This window comes from Xyrauchen texanus, chromosome 36, assembly GCF_025860055.1.
Source record: "Xyrauchen texanus isolate HMW12.3.18 chromosome 36, RBS_HiC_50CHRs, whole genome shotgun sequence".
NCBI classification, from domain to species: Eukaryota; Metazoa; Chordata; class Actinopteri; order Cypriniformes; family Catostomidae; genus Xyrauchen; species Xyrauchen texanus.
The window spans coordinates 19,307,310-19,324,628 of record NC_068311.1 but is presented as its reverse complement, the minus strand read 5'-3'; the positions used below and the strand labels follow the sequence as shown (position 1 = coordinate 19,324,628).

The window sequence follows — 17,319 nt, the reverse complement described above, 5'->3', positions numbered from 1 at the left end:
TCCACTCTCTTTTGCTTGGTGTTCCTGTAGCTCAAGTGTGTTCCTTTTGCTGAAGTGGTAGAGCATGGCACTATATGCCAAGAACATTGGTTTGATTTGCAAATCAAGCTGAAATGAGTGAGATGAGGTGGTCTTGTCACAAGATGCTGCAATGTTTTGTTTTGTCCAGATTTGGGTTTTGTTGTCATTCAGGCTGCACTGATTGTGCTTTGATGGAAGTAGAAATCACAAATCTACAATTAATCTACCAGAATAATGTAGCAAAGCTCCACTTCAAGTTAAATTACCCTGATTGAGGAGGCCAAATATTGATTATATTTCAGAATTATAGTATCAGAAGAGATTCTTCAGTTAGGATTGCTCAGCAGACAGAATTAGTAATGTTTCTCCATTTACAGGAAGTTAATCTGTCTATATGTTAAGGTTACAGACAATGTTGGTGTTAATGGCTGTGTTAGGTCCGGTGTTCCCCAGGGTTCAGTACTTGGCCCTCTTCTTTTAATGACTCTCTTCGAGTGATATCACTTGTAAATATGGTCTCAGCATTCACTGCTATGTTGATGTAATTTATATTCCACCACTAGCTTTGAAACAACCCTTCCACATTCTTCACATATCTATGTAACATTGTCCCATACTCACCATGACAGATGCTGAAACTTTAGAATAAACATTCAAAACCTCATGCTTGGACTACTGCATTGCCCTGCTCATCAGTGGTGTTATAGTTTTGGATTTTTAATTTAGTTTTATTTCTATTTTATATTCAATTTGTCATTGCAACTTAGTTTAATTTCTTTAGTTTTCACAGTTTGTCTGTTTATTTTTTTCCGAAAATTGTAGTTTCAGTTTAGTTACTTTTTATTTTAGTTTTAGTGTTTTTTATGGCTGCCAAAGCTGAGCATTTACTGGTGTATATAGGATGAATGTTGGTAAAGTGACAAAGGACATTTAAGCTTGATCCACAGTGTATTTCCTTAAATGATTATACATCATTACTAAACTAATATTTAGAGAGTAAACAATTAATGGGATAGTTCACCCAAAAAATAAAGTTCTCTATCCATTTACTCACCCTCATGATATCCCAGATGTGAATGACTTTCTTCTGCTGAACACATAGATTTTTAGAAGAAAATTTCAGCTCTGTAGGTCCATACAATGCATGCCAATGGGGCCAAAACTTTGAAGCTCTGAAGCTCCAAAAAGCACATAAAGATGGCGTAAATATAATGCTTACAACTCCAGTGGTTAAATCCATGTCTATGATAGGTGTGGGTGAGAAACAGATCAATATTTAAGTCCTTTTTTACTGTAAGTCATAGACATGTAAGCCTTGACTTCAGAAGTCTCCTTGGTAATCAAGATTTGAAGCTCGATTATATTTTCCAGCACCATCTAGCGCTCTGCGAACTGTACTAGTAAGTGTAATCGAGCTTGAAATCATGATTGTTCCTGTAGACTGTATAGATATAGATGTACAGTGAAAAAGGAGTTACATTTTGGTCTGTTCTCACCCAAACAGATTAAACCACTTATGGATGACTTTTATGCTGCCTTTATGTGCTTTCTGGAGCTTCAAAGTTTTGGACCCCATTGACTTCTATTGTATGGACCTACAGGGCCAAGATATTATTCTTAAAACCTTTGTTGTGTTCAGCAGATGAAATAAAGTCACACAAATCTGGAATGGCATGAGGATGAGAATTGTTATTTTTGTGAATCTCAGTTGCCTCTGCGTCTGAGACTGTCAATCTGCACATCCTATCACGTGGCTTGTTGAGCGCGTTGCCGCGGAGACCTAGCGCATGTGGTGGCTCACGCTATTCTCCACGGCATTCACACACAACTCACCACGTGCCCCACCGATAGTGAGAAGCACATTATAGCGACCACGAGGAGGTTAACCCAACGTGTCTCTACCCACCATAGCAACTGGGCCAATTAGTTACTTAGGGAGCCTGACTGCAGTCACTCAGCACAGCCTGGATTCAAACTTGCAACGGTGTGGTAGTCAGCGTCTTTACTTGCCGAGCAACCCAGGCCCCAGTATTGAATATTTCTTATTTTTTGCTTATGATTAAGGTAAAAGACATTCTAAGCTTTTTTTCAAAGGTATAATGTCAGGTTATGTGAAGTTTGGATAATAATTCAGTGTCAAGAAAATACAATTCCCACTTTGCCCATATTCACCCTATTATATCAAAAACTAAAATGTATTCAAGATAACTTTTATTTTATTTTAGTTAGTTTTAGAATTATGAAAAAGTATTTGTTTAGTTTCAGTTTTTTCCAATAATTTCAGTTTTTATTTGTTAAAGAAAATGATTTTAGTTTTCGTTGACTATAATAACACTGCTGCTCATTGGCCTTACCAAAGAAAACGTTGCTAGGCAACAATATATACAAATCTCAGCAGCGAGAGTTCTCAATATAGCACACATCACTCCTCTTCTACAAGCTCTTCCTGCATTTCATCCAAAATACTCTTAATAAAGGTCTTAACTGTCCTTTTTATCTAGTTACTTTATTCCTATATTCCCTCAGGTTTCAGTTGTCTTCCATTGGTGACAGGTGTCTGTTTTAATACAAAAATCAAATGGCCGTCGAACAGAACGATATGTCCTATGTTTTGTTTGTTGATGGTGAGAGATCTGTATTACATCATTTTGTATAATCTAATAATCAGTGTGTGTATTTATATACTATATAGTCCCAAATCCCATTAGACATGTCCACAGCACAATACTCTGAATAATGTGTGCCTGGGGCTTAGATACAGGTCAGCAAACACTGACTTCATTGGGTCAGTTGCTCCTGTCCAGTTTAGCAGACTGAATTAATCTCAATCAAGATGGTCCTCTGAGGGTGAATGCTGATAACCTCCTAATTATGCTGCAATAAAATAGCAATGGGAGTGTTATTACATTAACCACATTTGTCTGTCACTGTAGCTGTTATAAGCATCATGCCATTACAGCGAATAACTTGTCAGCCATCCTGACATTGTAAGGCATAAATACAGTGTTTTTACTTTAATACAATGCTTTTTTATTATTATGAATTAAATACAACAATTCTTACCATGACGTATATATAAATACTTTTAAATTTAAGTTATAGTCAGATTCACAGTCATGAGTTTTTACACAGGTCACAAAAATGGCTTCATTTTCTTTTTGTGAAATATACATTTCTTGTTTCCATCTTTTGGTTGTGGGGTGAAATATGCCAACATGATCACATGGGAAATCATCATGTTGTTTCTGGGAGTTCCAGTACCCTAGGATCTGACAAGTGGCATCTCCTATCAGACATTTTTGCATCGGCTCCAACGGTTTTACCTTCCCCTGTGGTGCGACCGGAAGCATTTTGCGTCAGCATCGTGGATGACCCGGCTTTGGATACCACGTTGGAATCATGAAGTAATCGCACTCGCATAATCAGTGATGAGTAATCACTTCGACCCTGCGTCAGGAGCTGAAGCTATGGGAACTCCTCCCAAGAGTGACGTCTCTGAAGCTCTTTAAAAGCACACCAGTCTATTGGCAAATGGTGCTTGATGCTCCACCACTGATGCATGTGTCATTGTGGGCATATAAACTGGAGAACAGCCCCATTTCATCAGGATCGCGGTGAGATTTCTTGTTTCCTGGAGGCCTGAATCTTTGCTTTGTCATTTAATCTGCACACTTGGCAAGTGGATTATTTTATATCTCCCTATCTGTGCTTTGACGATCAGCATATCTCTTAGCACATCTTCTGCTGTTTTATAAGCTGCACTCATTGAGACTGATTGCATTCACTGTGAATGCATGAAACTCATGACACTTTGCTCTCGGCTCGCTTTTGTTCTGAAAGCGAATCTACTCCTCTCTCCTTCCGCTATACTCCGTCTGTCCTGATAAAATAGCAATGTGTTCAGGTCTATTAGCCTGTGATGATGCGTGTATCAGGGCTGAAGCATCAGGCGCAATCTACCAATAGATTGTCGTTATTTTAAAGGGCCTCTGAGATCGTCACTCCTGGAAGGAGTTCCCATAGCACCAGCTACTGATGCAGTCTCTCTTTCCCTTCTTTCAGGGGACGTTTCATAACGGAGACATTTCCGATTTCACGGTGAGATCAGACATGCTCTTGACTGGATTTGTAAGGTTCACCCAAGTAGATCAACACTCAATATATATATTTTTTTTGTTCTTAATATTAACTAAATGCAGCATTTTAAATGGGACTAAATTGAAATGGGCAGCAAATGTGAAATATAATTTTTCGTACAATAATTTTTTTCTGCTTCCCAAAATGAGTTTGGGAAGATACATTTTATGTGGCTGTTGATTTTGAGAAACAACTGTTTCTCCCTCTTTTGTAATTTGTGACCATTCCTGTATGGTGAGCTGTCTGAAAATCTGGATCTTTCTTCATCTGCCATCAGACTGAATGAGAATGAGAAAAAGAGAGGGAGAGTATACATGGAAGTGTGAATGAGCAGGAGTGACCTCAGGGTCATGTGAAAATCACAGCATAAGAGGAAGTTCACTCTGAGTGCGAACTCAAACCACACTACTGAACACAGCATCACATTAATTTAAAAAGGCAATATAGTTCTAATAGGGAATAGAATGTTTGGAACACAGAGATGCACATAATTAAACCAATGACCCCTTCTCAGACACAAAACCTGCATTCATCTGTTCCATATACAGATATAGTCTGAAATCCATTTTGAATGTAAACACAGGCTATTTGTAACCCAGCTGGGTAACTCTACAGAACAATGCAAGTTGTGATACTGAACTTCCCACCTGCAAAAATAAACAGACACAAAACTGTTCAATAAACCTTTTTTTGTTTTTTTTTTCTCCTTTTTTTAATCTCAACAGAACGTTAGCTTATGTGTGTTCAACAACCATGAAGGTAAATGTAGAATTGGATTTGTAAGGAATGGTGTTTGCCAGCAAGAGGTGTGATTATGATATGGCAACATGTTCACTAATCTGTTCTTTCAGGACTATTATTATAAGAAATATTGCTATTAATACTTTTCAACAGCATATACTGATTGAACCCCCCCAAAAAAAATAAACATTTACAAAAATAAAAAAAAGTATTGTTACCAAGCTGACTATGAAGCTTCAACTCCACATGGTGGGGTTATACATGAACACTTCTGAGGGGACTTTGGTTTTGTACCTTTGTAAAACCTGGGTCTACATTTTTCATGTAACAATACCAATAGAAATGGAAAAGCTAGTTTTTAAAGGGATAGTTCATGTAGTCCATGGAACTTATGCACTACAGTATATTCCAAGTCGTATGAAGCAATACAATTTAAGTCGTTATTAAAGGAAAATCTTGACAATCGCTCTAGCTCTCTTTGGCATGAACTAGTCAATGGGTTTGTCTGGTTCACAAAACCCATCTGAATGGTATGTTCATGAATAGGACTGATCCGTTCAACTCACTGACTAAATTATCCGTTTGTGGAGGATACAGATTATCAGTGAATAATGACTTAAATTTTGTACAATTGCTAATGTATGGCTTCAAAAGACTTGGAATTCGCGAGTCATATGCACCACTTCTATGATACTTTTATGGTGCTTTTACAGCACTTTTGAAGCCTGAAAGCTTCAGTTGCCTTTGATAGTAACTACATAGACAAGAGCGTCCAGTTATTAAACATTCTATGATGTTTTATGGTGCTTTTACATCCTTTCTGAAGCTTGAAATCTTCAGTCCACATTCATTGTAATTGCATGAAAAACCTCAACCAATACATTGAAATATGTCTTTGTGTTCCACGGAAGAAAGTCATGCGAACAATATGACGCTGAATAAATATTGATCATATTTTCATGTCTGGGTGAACTATCCCTTTAAGATCTTAACTTTAAAAGAACAAAGAAAAAGGCACACAGAACACTATCACATTAAATACAATATTTGTTGCATTTTGAAAGCACATTCGAAGTATCTACCCCCTACTTTTACACAAAGCATGTCGAACAATCACCAAGTCACGCTCTCTCTGCATCCTTCTTTGAGAGAGTGCTGACTTGTTGAGAGTCCATTATTGAAAAGAGATGAGTTTTGTGTTTCTTAGTTGATGAAACTAGCAAAGCAGGTTCACCTCACCCATCTGCTTAGCTACATTTCCATTTATTTCCTCGACAAAGTGCTCTAGTATATGTATCTGCCCAAAAAAAGCTTTAGAATTCATCTTCTGTGACAGTCCCGGACCTTATATGAACATTTTCTTCATCATCTTTCTGTATAAAGTAGCATCTGAGTTTAGTCACAGACTGTAATTTCAAGTGGAACAGATTTACTAAATGCTTCTAGTAAAAACAATCTTCATTTTTTTGTCTGTCGTAATGGTAATGCAGCGAATTGGCCGAAATCCAGTGTCTTGTGACTAAATGTGTGGAGTTTACTGCAATTCTGAAATGCTGATCTATTCTGGATTAGTGTAAAGAGCAATACCACTGAAATAATCATAACTGAACACTCTAAATCATATAAATGTATGCCTAAACTGACAACGCCCATAGAGGTGATGTCACCTGAAACACAAACCACTCACCATTAATCGTCACTGTGGAAAAAGTGTGTCTCACCCCTCCATGGTGAATCAAACATGTGCTGATGCAGAGGAACTGTCATTTTAAGGAACAATATAACACTTACAGTTATAGAACAGATTGTTATTTTTAGTGCCTTTAGGATGAGGGGGAATCTAGTGAGAATCACAGTTTCAGCCACACCAAGCTTTTGAACCATTGAAATATTTTTGGGTGGTGTAATTCCTACTTATGGCTTCCAGATGAATCAGTATATTGCTTCAATATTGCCATGTGTTTTAACTAACATTGCACTTATCAAGTGTGCACAACAATAAGCGGTCTTTTATAATCAAAGTTTTTGAGCTTGATTTTTGTTCACTTTCAGTACAAAATGTGTCAGTATTTAATTGTGCTGTTGAGCAGGCTCTGTATTGCAGTTCCAGGCTGTCTTTGTGCTACGTACAGTGCGTAGCGAGCAGCTCCTATCCTGCAGTCAGCTCGGAGGTGAGAGGTGAGCTCCCACACAGCCGGCCCAGTACTGGCCCAAATACCATGCTATCCGGCCTCTACTTTGTGAGAGAGAGAGAGCAGCAGGTGGGACCTCTGAAGAATGAGGAGGGAGGTAGGGAGGAGTTTTGTAAAATAAAAATGATTACAGCTCACGTTCGCCACAATATAAAATGTTGACAATACAAAACTTGATCCATCCCTGTTACCTTATCTCCATAATTTCATCCATCAATCAAGGTAATACTGGTTATTTTCACTGTCTTGTCTCAGTTCACCAGTACAAACCCATGCTGGGAGTCCACCGTTTCCATCATTTCACTATCCAGAAAAGGGTCACCCAGTGTCAGCCCTTCGTATCCAGATGCACCGCCCTCTACTGGGCCCGTTGGAGGTGGCTGCCCTGGATCAAGCGGACAGTCATATTGCTCTTGGTACAGTGTTTCTCCCGAGGGAGAGTGGCTTGGATCACAGGTTGGGTAGCTGTAGTTTCGGGATTCTGGTTGTTGGCCCTGTAGCTGAGCAGAGAAGCCTTGCGGTAGAGGTGTTGGCTGCATCATAGGGAAATGGCCCAGGTAAGGCTCATACGCTAGGGCTTCTGGGTTGGGCTCCATTAGAGGGCAGAGGGGTTGTGTGTGTGCATATGGAGGGGAGGCTTGGGGACTCTGCTGTTGCTGATGTCCTAGTATTATGGAACCCTGTGACTGAGGAGGAACTCCTGAGTCCTGGTGCCCCATAGGTTGACAAGAAGCATAGGGGTCCTCTACAATGTGCATCTGATTGAAGAAGGCCTGCATTTGGGATTGTTTATGGATATATAGCCGCTTCTGCTGCAGCCTGCAGATCAAACAGAAACAGAGGTGGTATAAAAAAGGTCCCATCCTTTTTTACCAATGGAATTCCAGTGGTTTATGATTTCTGGAAACCTTTAAAATAAAATATAAAATAAATCCCTCTAACCAATTTGTGAACCATTTCAAACAATTACATTACTTCGCTCACAAATCGGACATCACTACGGCTAGAGAGCAAGTACTACTCTACATGTTAAAATATTTAAGTGCAGTGGTTCTAGACCTGGGGGCCTTGGCAAACCTCAAACGGGGCCTCAGGATGACTTGGAGTCAAAAAGGTTGGAACCACTGTTTTAGAGCAAAGTGTAACTAGAAACATTTGTATTCACTATAGAAACTTCCATTATTTTTGAGTTCTGAAAAACACAGTACTAACATTCCCTGATATTTCAAGGTTTTCTTTGATCGTGGGGACACTGTAGAAAAGACTATTTCCTGGTTTGATAACAATGGAGATTGAAGTAGGTGAAATTTAGTACCGGTGTTCCTGCAGCTGCTGCTCCAGACTGCGAGGACTTTCTTTGCAGAACATCTGGCAACTGCTGGGGCTGTTAGCCATCAGAGTAGCTTTCTGTACAGAGAAACACTCAGTTGAGAATTGTAAAATACAGAGCTGTAGCAATCTTTTTAAACCTCTATGAACATGTTAGGAAATTTAGGTGGAGTGAAAAGTTTTGGCATTCTTGACACTTTTGTTTAAATTGATAGCAGAAAGAAGACAGGAAATGATGGGAACAACGTAATCGGGAAACCTAAGAGTTGGATACAAACTTCATCTCTATCAAGAGCACCACAGCTCAATGTGTTAGAAGTACACTAGATTTACATTTCATACTACTGTGTGTGTGTGCACGAGAGATCACATTCCCAAGTGCTTGTCAGTCATCTATGATTTTTTAAACTAATGATTCCAAATGTTTTCTGTCATTTTGACAGATAAAAAAAAACAGCAAGCATTTGAATCTTTCATTCACACATTCATCTTCCCGTGATATCTTCCCCGCTTCTCTCTCTATCTCAGCTATGAAAGCTGAAACCTGCAAAAAGGTTGGAAATAAATAAAGAAATCCATATATGTGCACATAAATAATTAATTAAATATATATAATTAAATAAATTAATGCACACATTAATGCAAAATAATGCATCATAAAACGGTCAGGGAAATGCAAAAATGTTAAAGGAAATGGAACATTGAAAGTTGATTTTTAATTCTATATTTCTTTAATCATTCATTTATTTTATATAAAATGAGTTATTTTTATAAAATGTATTTTTTGTTCATAAGAGGATGTTAATCAAACATCAGTACACGGTATTTATGACACCATTGGCTGATCATTAATAAGTACATTACCAAATTTTCACAATCAATAAATACATTTTTAGCAAAGGATCTCGCTTTTATGATTCTCCAAACTATTCGCTGCATCGCGGAGCATCTCTGCTATCCACCTTCTCTTCACCATGGTGAAACTGCAAAATCCCGCCAAAAACCGCACTTGGTATCGATAGTTTGACTGTGATGCCTGAATGGATATTTAAATGCATGTTGCGTGAAGGAAAAATAAATACAGCATACATAAATGAATGATTAAAGAAATCTAGAAATGTGGAACTAAAAAACAACGTTCAATTTTGCATTTCATTTAATAATTAGCATTTCTCTAACCATTTATTTATGTTTTATATTGTATTATTTTACATTGGTTGATACATTTATTTATTTGTATATCTCATCACAAATTCTATTATTTATATATTTGTTTATGCATGAATATGTAGATTTATTTATTTGTTATTTTTGCAGGTTTTGTCCTCCATACTCTGCACCCCTTGTGTTTGAGGGAGAGCAAAAAGTCGCTTTCATCAGACTTTTGCCAGGCGATCGTTGTTGTCCTAAACACCGCAACTCCAAAAATCATATGTGTTATGTGTAAAGAAGATGCTGGAAAAGGGATAGGAGTTATTGACTGTCACTATACTTAACCCAACAACAACACAGGATAGAGCAATCAAACGAAGGTCGAACTCTGCCAGGCTTAATGCAACAAACCCAGACAAATCAACCAATACTAAGGCCGGATTGCCCACTATGTACATGCCCAAATCAATATGCATAAATGAACACAGTTAAAGCATGAATTCAGTATTATACTTGTTAGCTGGGTTACTTTTAAATGTAAGCTACACCCTAGTAAAATGGTCCCAAATTGTCATTTTTAATTGATGAAAATGCTAAAAGCACATGTAAACAAACACAAAACTTACCTGTATCGGTACATGTTATTGACAGATACCAAAACTAGGTACTTCAATTGGTCTTTAAATATTGGTATTGGTGCATCTCTAGTCAGCATTACCTGTATTCTATGAGAGAGGTACTGTGGCTCCAGACTCTGTCTCCTTGACAACAGCGCAGGATGTGTTTCACCTGAGTACAGAGCCATGTCATGCTGGTGACCTCTTTCCTCCTGAACAAACCAAAGACACATACACACACAGAAAAGATGTGAGCACTTGCTAGGTGACCACATCAGTGGCTGTGCACTCAATTGTAAGAATTCATTAAAACGCTTGTGAAACCGGCTCCGCTGACCCAGAGGGATTCTGAGAAAACATGCGAGTCTGCTCCAGTAGCGATTGCTCACAATGCCACATGCCTCTAATGCAATATCTGCTCTTCAGTTCTACCGTATTCGCCAAAAATAATCCTTAATCAGTATTCTGTCTTGTTTTCCAGTAAAAAAAGATTTACTAAATGTACTTGTGTTAGAAAAATATACTTGTTTTCCGTGAATTCCTTGGATTAAGTAGATTTTTTCTTACCCCATTGGCAAATAATTGGTTTCTTGTTCTGAGCGTAAACCGCTCTCATTTATATTAGATTTCCCAAAAAAACATAATCTATTATGCCATTTTGCTTCACAAGAAAATTATAGATTTTGTTCTTTTTTTTTTACTGTAAAATGTTTTAAGGTTATTTAGGTATTTGTATGAGAAAAACAAGACAAAAATACTGAGTAAGAAAATGATTTTCTGCAGTGCATGTATTTAGTCCTCAGGAAAAGATGTATAAATACATTTAGACACTGGTGCCTGCCCGGTGCAGTATCCTCATGGGTTATTCTTAGGGATATTCATTCATTGATTCATACTAAATCTCAGTATTTGGTGAGCTTGCATTGGAGCAATTGGCACCAGTTACCAGCCTGTTATTCAACAATGCCCGCATTCATGTTGCTTCCCGGATGGACAGTAAACAACTGACAATTGGCTGCTTCTTCTCCAGTTATTACATAAGCGGGGCTGTCTGTGTGTCAATAGAGAGGTTAGAAGGGTAAAAAAGTATGGGTATTCTGACACTTTTGCAACCAAAAGTAACTCACAGTGGACTAACTGGTTAAGTACTCCTCAAGGTCACAAACGTATGAACAAATTGTGATGATGTGTCATGAGAAAATGATTGTTTGTATTTATGATGTTTAGAAAATAATCAGCTTAATAAAGAAGTTGACCAATAATAGATTGAGGTAATACCGATAACTAAGGTGGTGGAAAAGGCCGATAACAATGAATCGGTCGATATTTAAAAATGGATTTTTGGAATGTTAAGATAATTTTTTAGTCTTTCCTTATTTTGACAGGCAGAGACATAGAGGCAACAATAATATACAATTAATAAAATCCCATTTGCAGTTTAATCTACAATCAAAATCTCAATAATAGGGAGAATAAAATTTGGTGCATAATGCAGGACTTTTAACAATAAATGAGCTTGAAATACACTACTTGCATGCACTTGATTATCTGCACATTTTCAATGATGACAAATTTGGACAGGAAATCCCCACAAGGTGTTAGTGATTGTTTATATTTCACCTCCAGGCAGCGGTTGTACTTAAGAACTCTCCAGCAGTTTCCACAGGGGAAAAAAAAAATCTATCGGCAAACTATTGTTGTCGATAACCGATTGTTCCAAAAGCACATATTGGTGCAGATTAATCGGTCGATTTCTAGTAATATACACAATAAATATTCTAAAATCTTCCTTCCATAATGCTTTTTATGTGGACGTCAAACTGGTGCATGACACTAGTCATGACAAATGGCAATAGAGCGCAACAGTGCCCGCCCATTTTTTCAGCTGTCTGGGTTCTGGAACTATTTTCCCAATTCATTTCTTCCATAGACTTTTTATAAAATCCTTCATACAAGAGTTGTAAGCCATGAACAAAACCAACCAGCTCCAAAGTGAATCCCAACATCATGAATGTTGTTTTGAGGCAAAAAAAGTATTTTAAAATCAGACATAAAGAAAAAGGTACAAGGCTGTGTACTTACCGTCTTTTTTTATGAGGGCACAAACTGCAATCCCATTAAGCTTTGCAAATTATGTCATTTAATTAAAACGATGGGAATATATATAAAACTATTAATTTTAGGTTGTTGACTATAAGTATAGAAACAAAATATTTGCAAACTATTCTGATTTAAGGGTGAAGGGAGACTTGATTACATCATACACAGTGTGTCATGAGAGTGGGAGGTCGCTCCGAGGCACGTTTCGGAGGTTTCGTTTGCCACAACTTTCTCTGCTGTACCATGGGTAATGTAGTTGTTTACCACAAATTTCTTTATCAATCAAAATTTTTAACCAATGAAGCTGAAATAACACAGACGGATGGCTTCAGCAGAAGCATATACCATCGATTAACAACCTTGGAGCACGTTAGGTCTGTCTTTAAAGGTTTATATTTTATTGTTGAACATCAATTAATCTATGGGATAAAAGAATAGAATTTGTATTTCCGGAACCAGACTGTTGTAAAAGATACTGTTTAAACTGATTTCAGATTAACACAGTACCTATCCTGGTGAACTGACCTGTACAGCAGGGTCCAGCAAGCCATGCTGATGGGCATGAGGGCTTAGCAGCCCCAGGGAAGGGTTTTCTCCAGAGCCCATCTGCTCGTACACCTTATTTAACTCCAGGATACCTTTGGTCCTTGCCAGGTTCTGTAGGTGCTGTCTGAAGGCCACCAAGCCTTAAAAGAGAGAGAGAGAAATATGGTTATGAGTGATTTACAAATGAAATCAGATGTTGCTCTGCCACCACCCCAACCCACTTATTGTCCATGTGTGGTCATGAATTTTCACATGTGAGTTTCAAAACACAGGAAATTACTCTCTTTTCCTTGACACATGCCAACTAAGACTTACTTCTTGACATTTCTATAATGTTACATGACTTAGTCAGTCTATTCCAGGAGAAGACATGTCCAGCCAGGGCTGCAAATGCCTCATTTATCGCTCAAGTGCACGTAAAACTGCTGTTAAGTGGCTTTTAACTCCTCTGCTGCTGAATGGTAGAGGGGAGGATGGGTTGAAAAAGGATTCTCAGGTTATTTTAGGGCTTCAAGTGATTAAGGGTAATTATTCAGGCCACAGGATGTGAGAACTCAATAGGACTGTGTTGGCCCGATCTTCAAAGCGTTCTCTGATTCACTCAATGAATCATTTGACAGGGGGGTGGGTAGATGTAGAGGAGGAAAACAGGAGAAAAATAGAGAGTGAGAGTGTGTGTGAAAGTGATAATAAGTGTAAGAAAAATGGAGAGAGGGAAAAGCAGAGAAATCTTTTAATATAATTCTGTCGTTCTCAACTGGTGGATTGTAAGACAAAAATGGGTCTGTTCTGATAGGGTCATGGTACAACTTACCATATAATTATGCATAGTTAGGATAGCAAAATAAATACCAGTAAGACTTATCTACTTTTATAAGGGAGGAGAAAATGTTTTCCATTCGTTTTGTTAGTGGTGTCAAAGGTCATGTGTCCAATCAAATTCTACAGTATTGTGGCACTGTCACTTGGTTTAAGCTAGTCAAATTAGGCAGATATTGACATGGATAGGTTGCACTCATCTTCAAACACCATGAACAAAGCCATGCAAGGTATAAGAAAACATGACTCTATATTAAATACAGTACAATAAACAATTTGGGTACTGTGTTGGGTCAGCGCATGGTAAAATGTAATATATGGTTCCTGCAGTTCACAGTATCAATTTAAGGCTGTGTATCAGTTCAAAGAGAACCACTTACCTAAACTTTAATATTCTGTATTTACTCTCCCTCATGTTCTTTCATGAAATTCTTTCTTCTATGGAACACAAAAGGAGATGTTAGGCAAAATGACAGCCTCAGTCACCATTCATATTCATTGCATCTTCGTTCAATACAATAAAAGTGAAAGGTGACTGAGGCTGTCATTCTGCCTAACTCTGCCTATATCTCCTTTTGTGTTTCATGGTACAAAGAAAGTGAAACTGTTTGAGAAAAAACGAATTTGCGTAATTATTTTGTGAAAATTGTTTTGTAAAGTTGTGTTTTTGCTAGTGCAGACTAGTGCTTACCCTGTGTGAGAGAAGTGTCTGATGCTCTACGGCCCTCCCGGAAGCTGATGGGAGAGCGATTGTGCGTCTCTCTCCTCTGAGCGCTCAGTGCCTGCATGGTAGGGTTAGCAGGCCGAGCACTGATGAAGGGCGGAGTCATGCTGGTGACAGGCGTGTTGGCCAGGACCACATCGTTAAGAGAGGGCATGTCCTCCAGCAGACCCAGATCACTGTGCATGGAGCCCATGTCATACTCTGAATCAACGCTGCCCAGAGACGGGTTATGACCCATGCTGAACAGTTTACCTGGGTTGAGAGAGAGAGAGAGAGAGAGAACATTTATAAATATTCTTGACAACAAAGTGAAATCATAGTCCTAATCATACAGTGTGGTTCAAAAGTCTGTGTCCACACTGAAAATCTGGGACAATTTTTTGACATTTGACTATGTTAACTGCTTTGTACAAAAGGTCAGGTTTTCATTGTTTCAACTGAAGCACATTTTGGAACATTTTAAAATCATGTTGGGACAGCATGGATCATCAGGTTTTGCACAAACTGGTGGAGTCCGTACATGGGCACAACTACCCATTTTCGAGTATGTAAGCAACATAAACTTTTGCATCGATTGCGATTACCAGAGTTCAACCTCCGATTGTGCCCTCTTTAGTGAGCCCCAGCACCCCCCTTTAAATGGCTCCCCATGCATTGTATACATTGCATATATGATTTTTGAGCTTCTGAGTACATGTTAGCTCCATGCCAGTGAATGGTGTCATTAAAGCAATAGAGGGGGTCAAATACTAATTGGTCATGACATTTTTCAATTTAACTCTACTAAAATTTTTATGCCGATATAATTTGTAATGAAAAAAACCCCAAAGCTATTAAATTAGAAAAGTGCAAACTATAAGAATTTTCACTTCATATATCAGAGTTAGCAGACATTAATTTTAAGCATTCTGCCTTTTATTGGTATGTATCATACGTACATCATAAATAACCTTGTGCAAACCCATGTACACATTTAAATGAACTGAAACTGAATAATCTCTGAAAAGGGTTAAACTTTTGACACACGGAGTCATGTGACAAAACAACATGGCACCGACCACAGTGGAGTTTGTCTTTAGAAGAAACGTCAACAAAACTGGTAAGAAATTAAGTTTTTACATTGAAACCTGTTTGAGTCAAAAGATTAGATTCTCAGGTTTTTAATGATCTTCCATTTTTTAAATTTGAACGATTTATCACGAAACGCCATGCTGCTAAACACACTGTAGACTAATGTGTACTATAGCAAAATTTTTCCTTAGAAATTCTATATTTACTGTGCATTATCACATAGAGATATCTATCATCCAAAAGCTGTAAACTTTTGCTTTCAGAGGATTTATATGGAGTTAGGATGAAAATAAAGTGCTTTCAGAACTGTTCTGAGATCAGTGCAGACAGACAGCACATTGGAGGTTAAGTCATTCACTAAATAGGAAGCATCCTGTAGCTTCCTATCAAAAGGTTCAGTTTCAGGCTGCAGATGATGTTTGGACCCATCAACATTTTGGCAGATTTGGGACAATGGTAATCAGTCCTTAGATTCAGAATTGATAATGTATAATTACATTTTTACATGGTTAGCAGTGATTGGATGATGCTGGACATTACTTTGAATCAGAATTAATTATGCTAATTTCTGATGTAATGTCTGTAATGTCTAAAAACATGAAACTGGAAGTTTCTGGAAACACAAACAATTTAATAATCTTGGTATCATTTAAAATTTCACAAGTCCCGCTGTCCACATATGAGGACATTCATTTTAAGGAAAACTATTTGCTCTAGAAATATATATATTTTTTGTTTGATTATTAGGTGATACTAGTTACAAATCAAAAAAGGAAATGAAAAATGCACACAGCAGTCATGCTTGGGTCTCAGGAGGATACATTACAGTATACTTACTACAGGGATAATCCCTCTAGGGCAGCCTGAGGTTAAGTGCTTAATAAGGGTACTTAATAGTAGCTCATGAATAGCCCCCTCTTATTTTTAACCAAGAACCTTTTGGTTACCAGCCCAGATGTTTTAATCTCTAAGCCACACCCATCACTTTTACTGTAAACTTCAGAGACTCTCAGATGTGCTAGCTTTGACTTTGAAGGTTGTAAAACAGCCATCAACAGCTTTGTTATCACATGCACTAAATTTCACAGATGATCTCACCTGCATTGGTCATGACTCCTGGCTGGTTGGTTACTTCTGACAGCGTGTGTCTGCGCTGCCCGAAGCGGGTCGTCTGATAGGCGTTGAAGACATGGATAGGATCATCCTCTGTGTCCAGCTCCTCTGTTTCGATGCCCTCGTCTATAGAAGTCTCCATCATGTTGCTGGGGGATGAGGCACTGGATTTGCGAACGGCCACGGGGGGCAAGGGGTCCAGCATACAGCCGTTGACCTGCAAACATGGTGAAGATCTCTAAATATGATGCTTTTTAGCTATTGGCACTTTTTACTGATAGAAACTAAAGAGAGAAATACAATTATTTGAGAGAGAAAAGGGAAATGGTATTGGGACATGATGCGGGCCAGAATCGAACCTGCATCTCTTTAATGAGCATCAAAGCTCACTGTATCTAGATTTCTTTGTTGGTCGGATTTCTTAAAAAAAGAAAAATAAATCTTGTTTAGAAAAGAAAATCTAATTCCACACCAAATTATAAAAAGAACTACAATTAGCTTGAAATGTAATGACTGTTTCTTGTGTTTCTCAACGTTACTAAACTGCTCCCTTGATGGCTTTCACTCCTAAAAAAATGCAAAGGATAAATGTTCAGTCAGTCAGTCATTACTGCAAAATAAACCCTTACAGGGTGATCAGGACCTTAATGCAAAGCAGATTGTTTTATTGTGCACGAAGAGACCACTGAGTGATATGAGAGTCATGAAACGAGTGCAGTTATACAGGAAATCGAATGATTGGGACAGGTGACACTTG

At 38.0% G+C, this 17,319-nt stretch overlaps 1 protein-coding gene across 1 annotated transcript in view; it reads right to left on the bottom strand.

The window, feature by feature from the left end:
- Window positions 1-6,460: 6,460 nt before the first annotated feature.
- sik2b (salt-inducible kinase 2b) overlaps window positions 6,461-17,319 on the bottom strand; it is a 62,459-nt gene continuing 51,600 nt past the window's right edge. The window contains exons 10-15 of the mRNA XM_052106951.1: window positions 16,548-16,779; window positions 14,346-14,630; window positions 12,815-12,975; window positions 10,291-10,401; window positions 8,407-8,498; window positions 6,461-7,910 (exon numbers count right to left, since the gene is read on the bottom strand). Of these exons, the coding sequence (XP_051962911.1) occupies window positions 7,343-7,910; window positions 8,407-8,498; window positions 10,291-10,401; window positions 12,815-12,975; window positions 14,346-14,630; window positions 16,548-16,779 (1,449 nt within the window). The 3' untranslated portion in view covers window positions 6,461-7,342. The remainder of the gene's footprint in view (window positions 7,911-8,406; window positions 8,499-10,290; window positions 10,402-12,814; window positions 12,976-14,345; window positions 14,631-16,547; window positions 16,780-17,319) is intronic.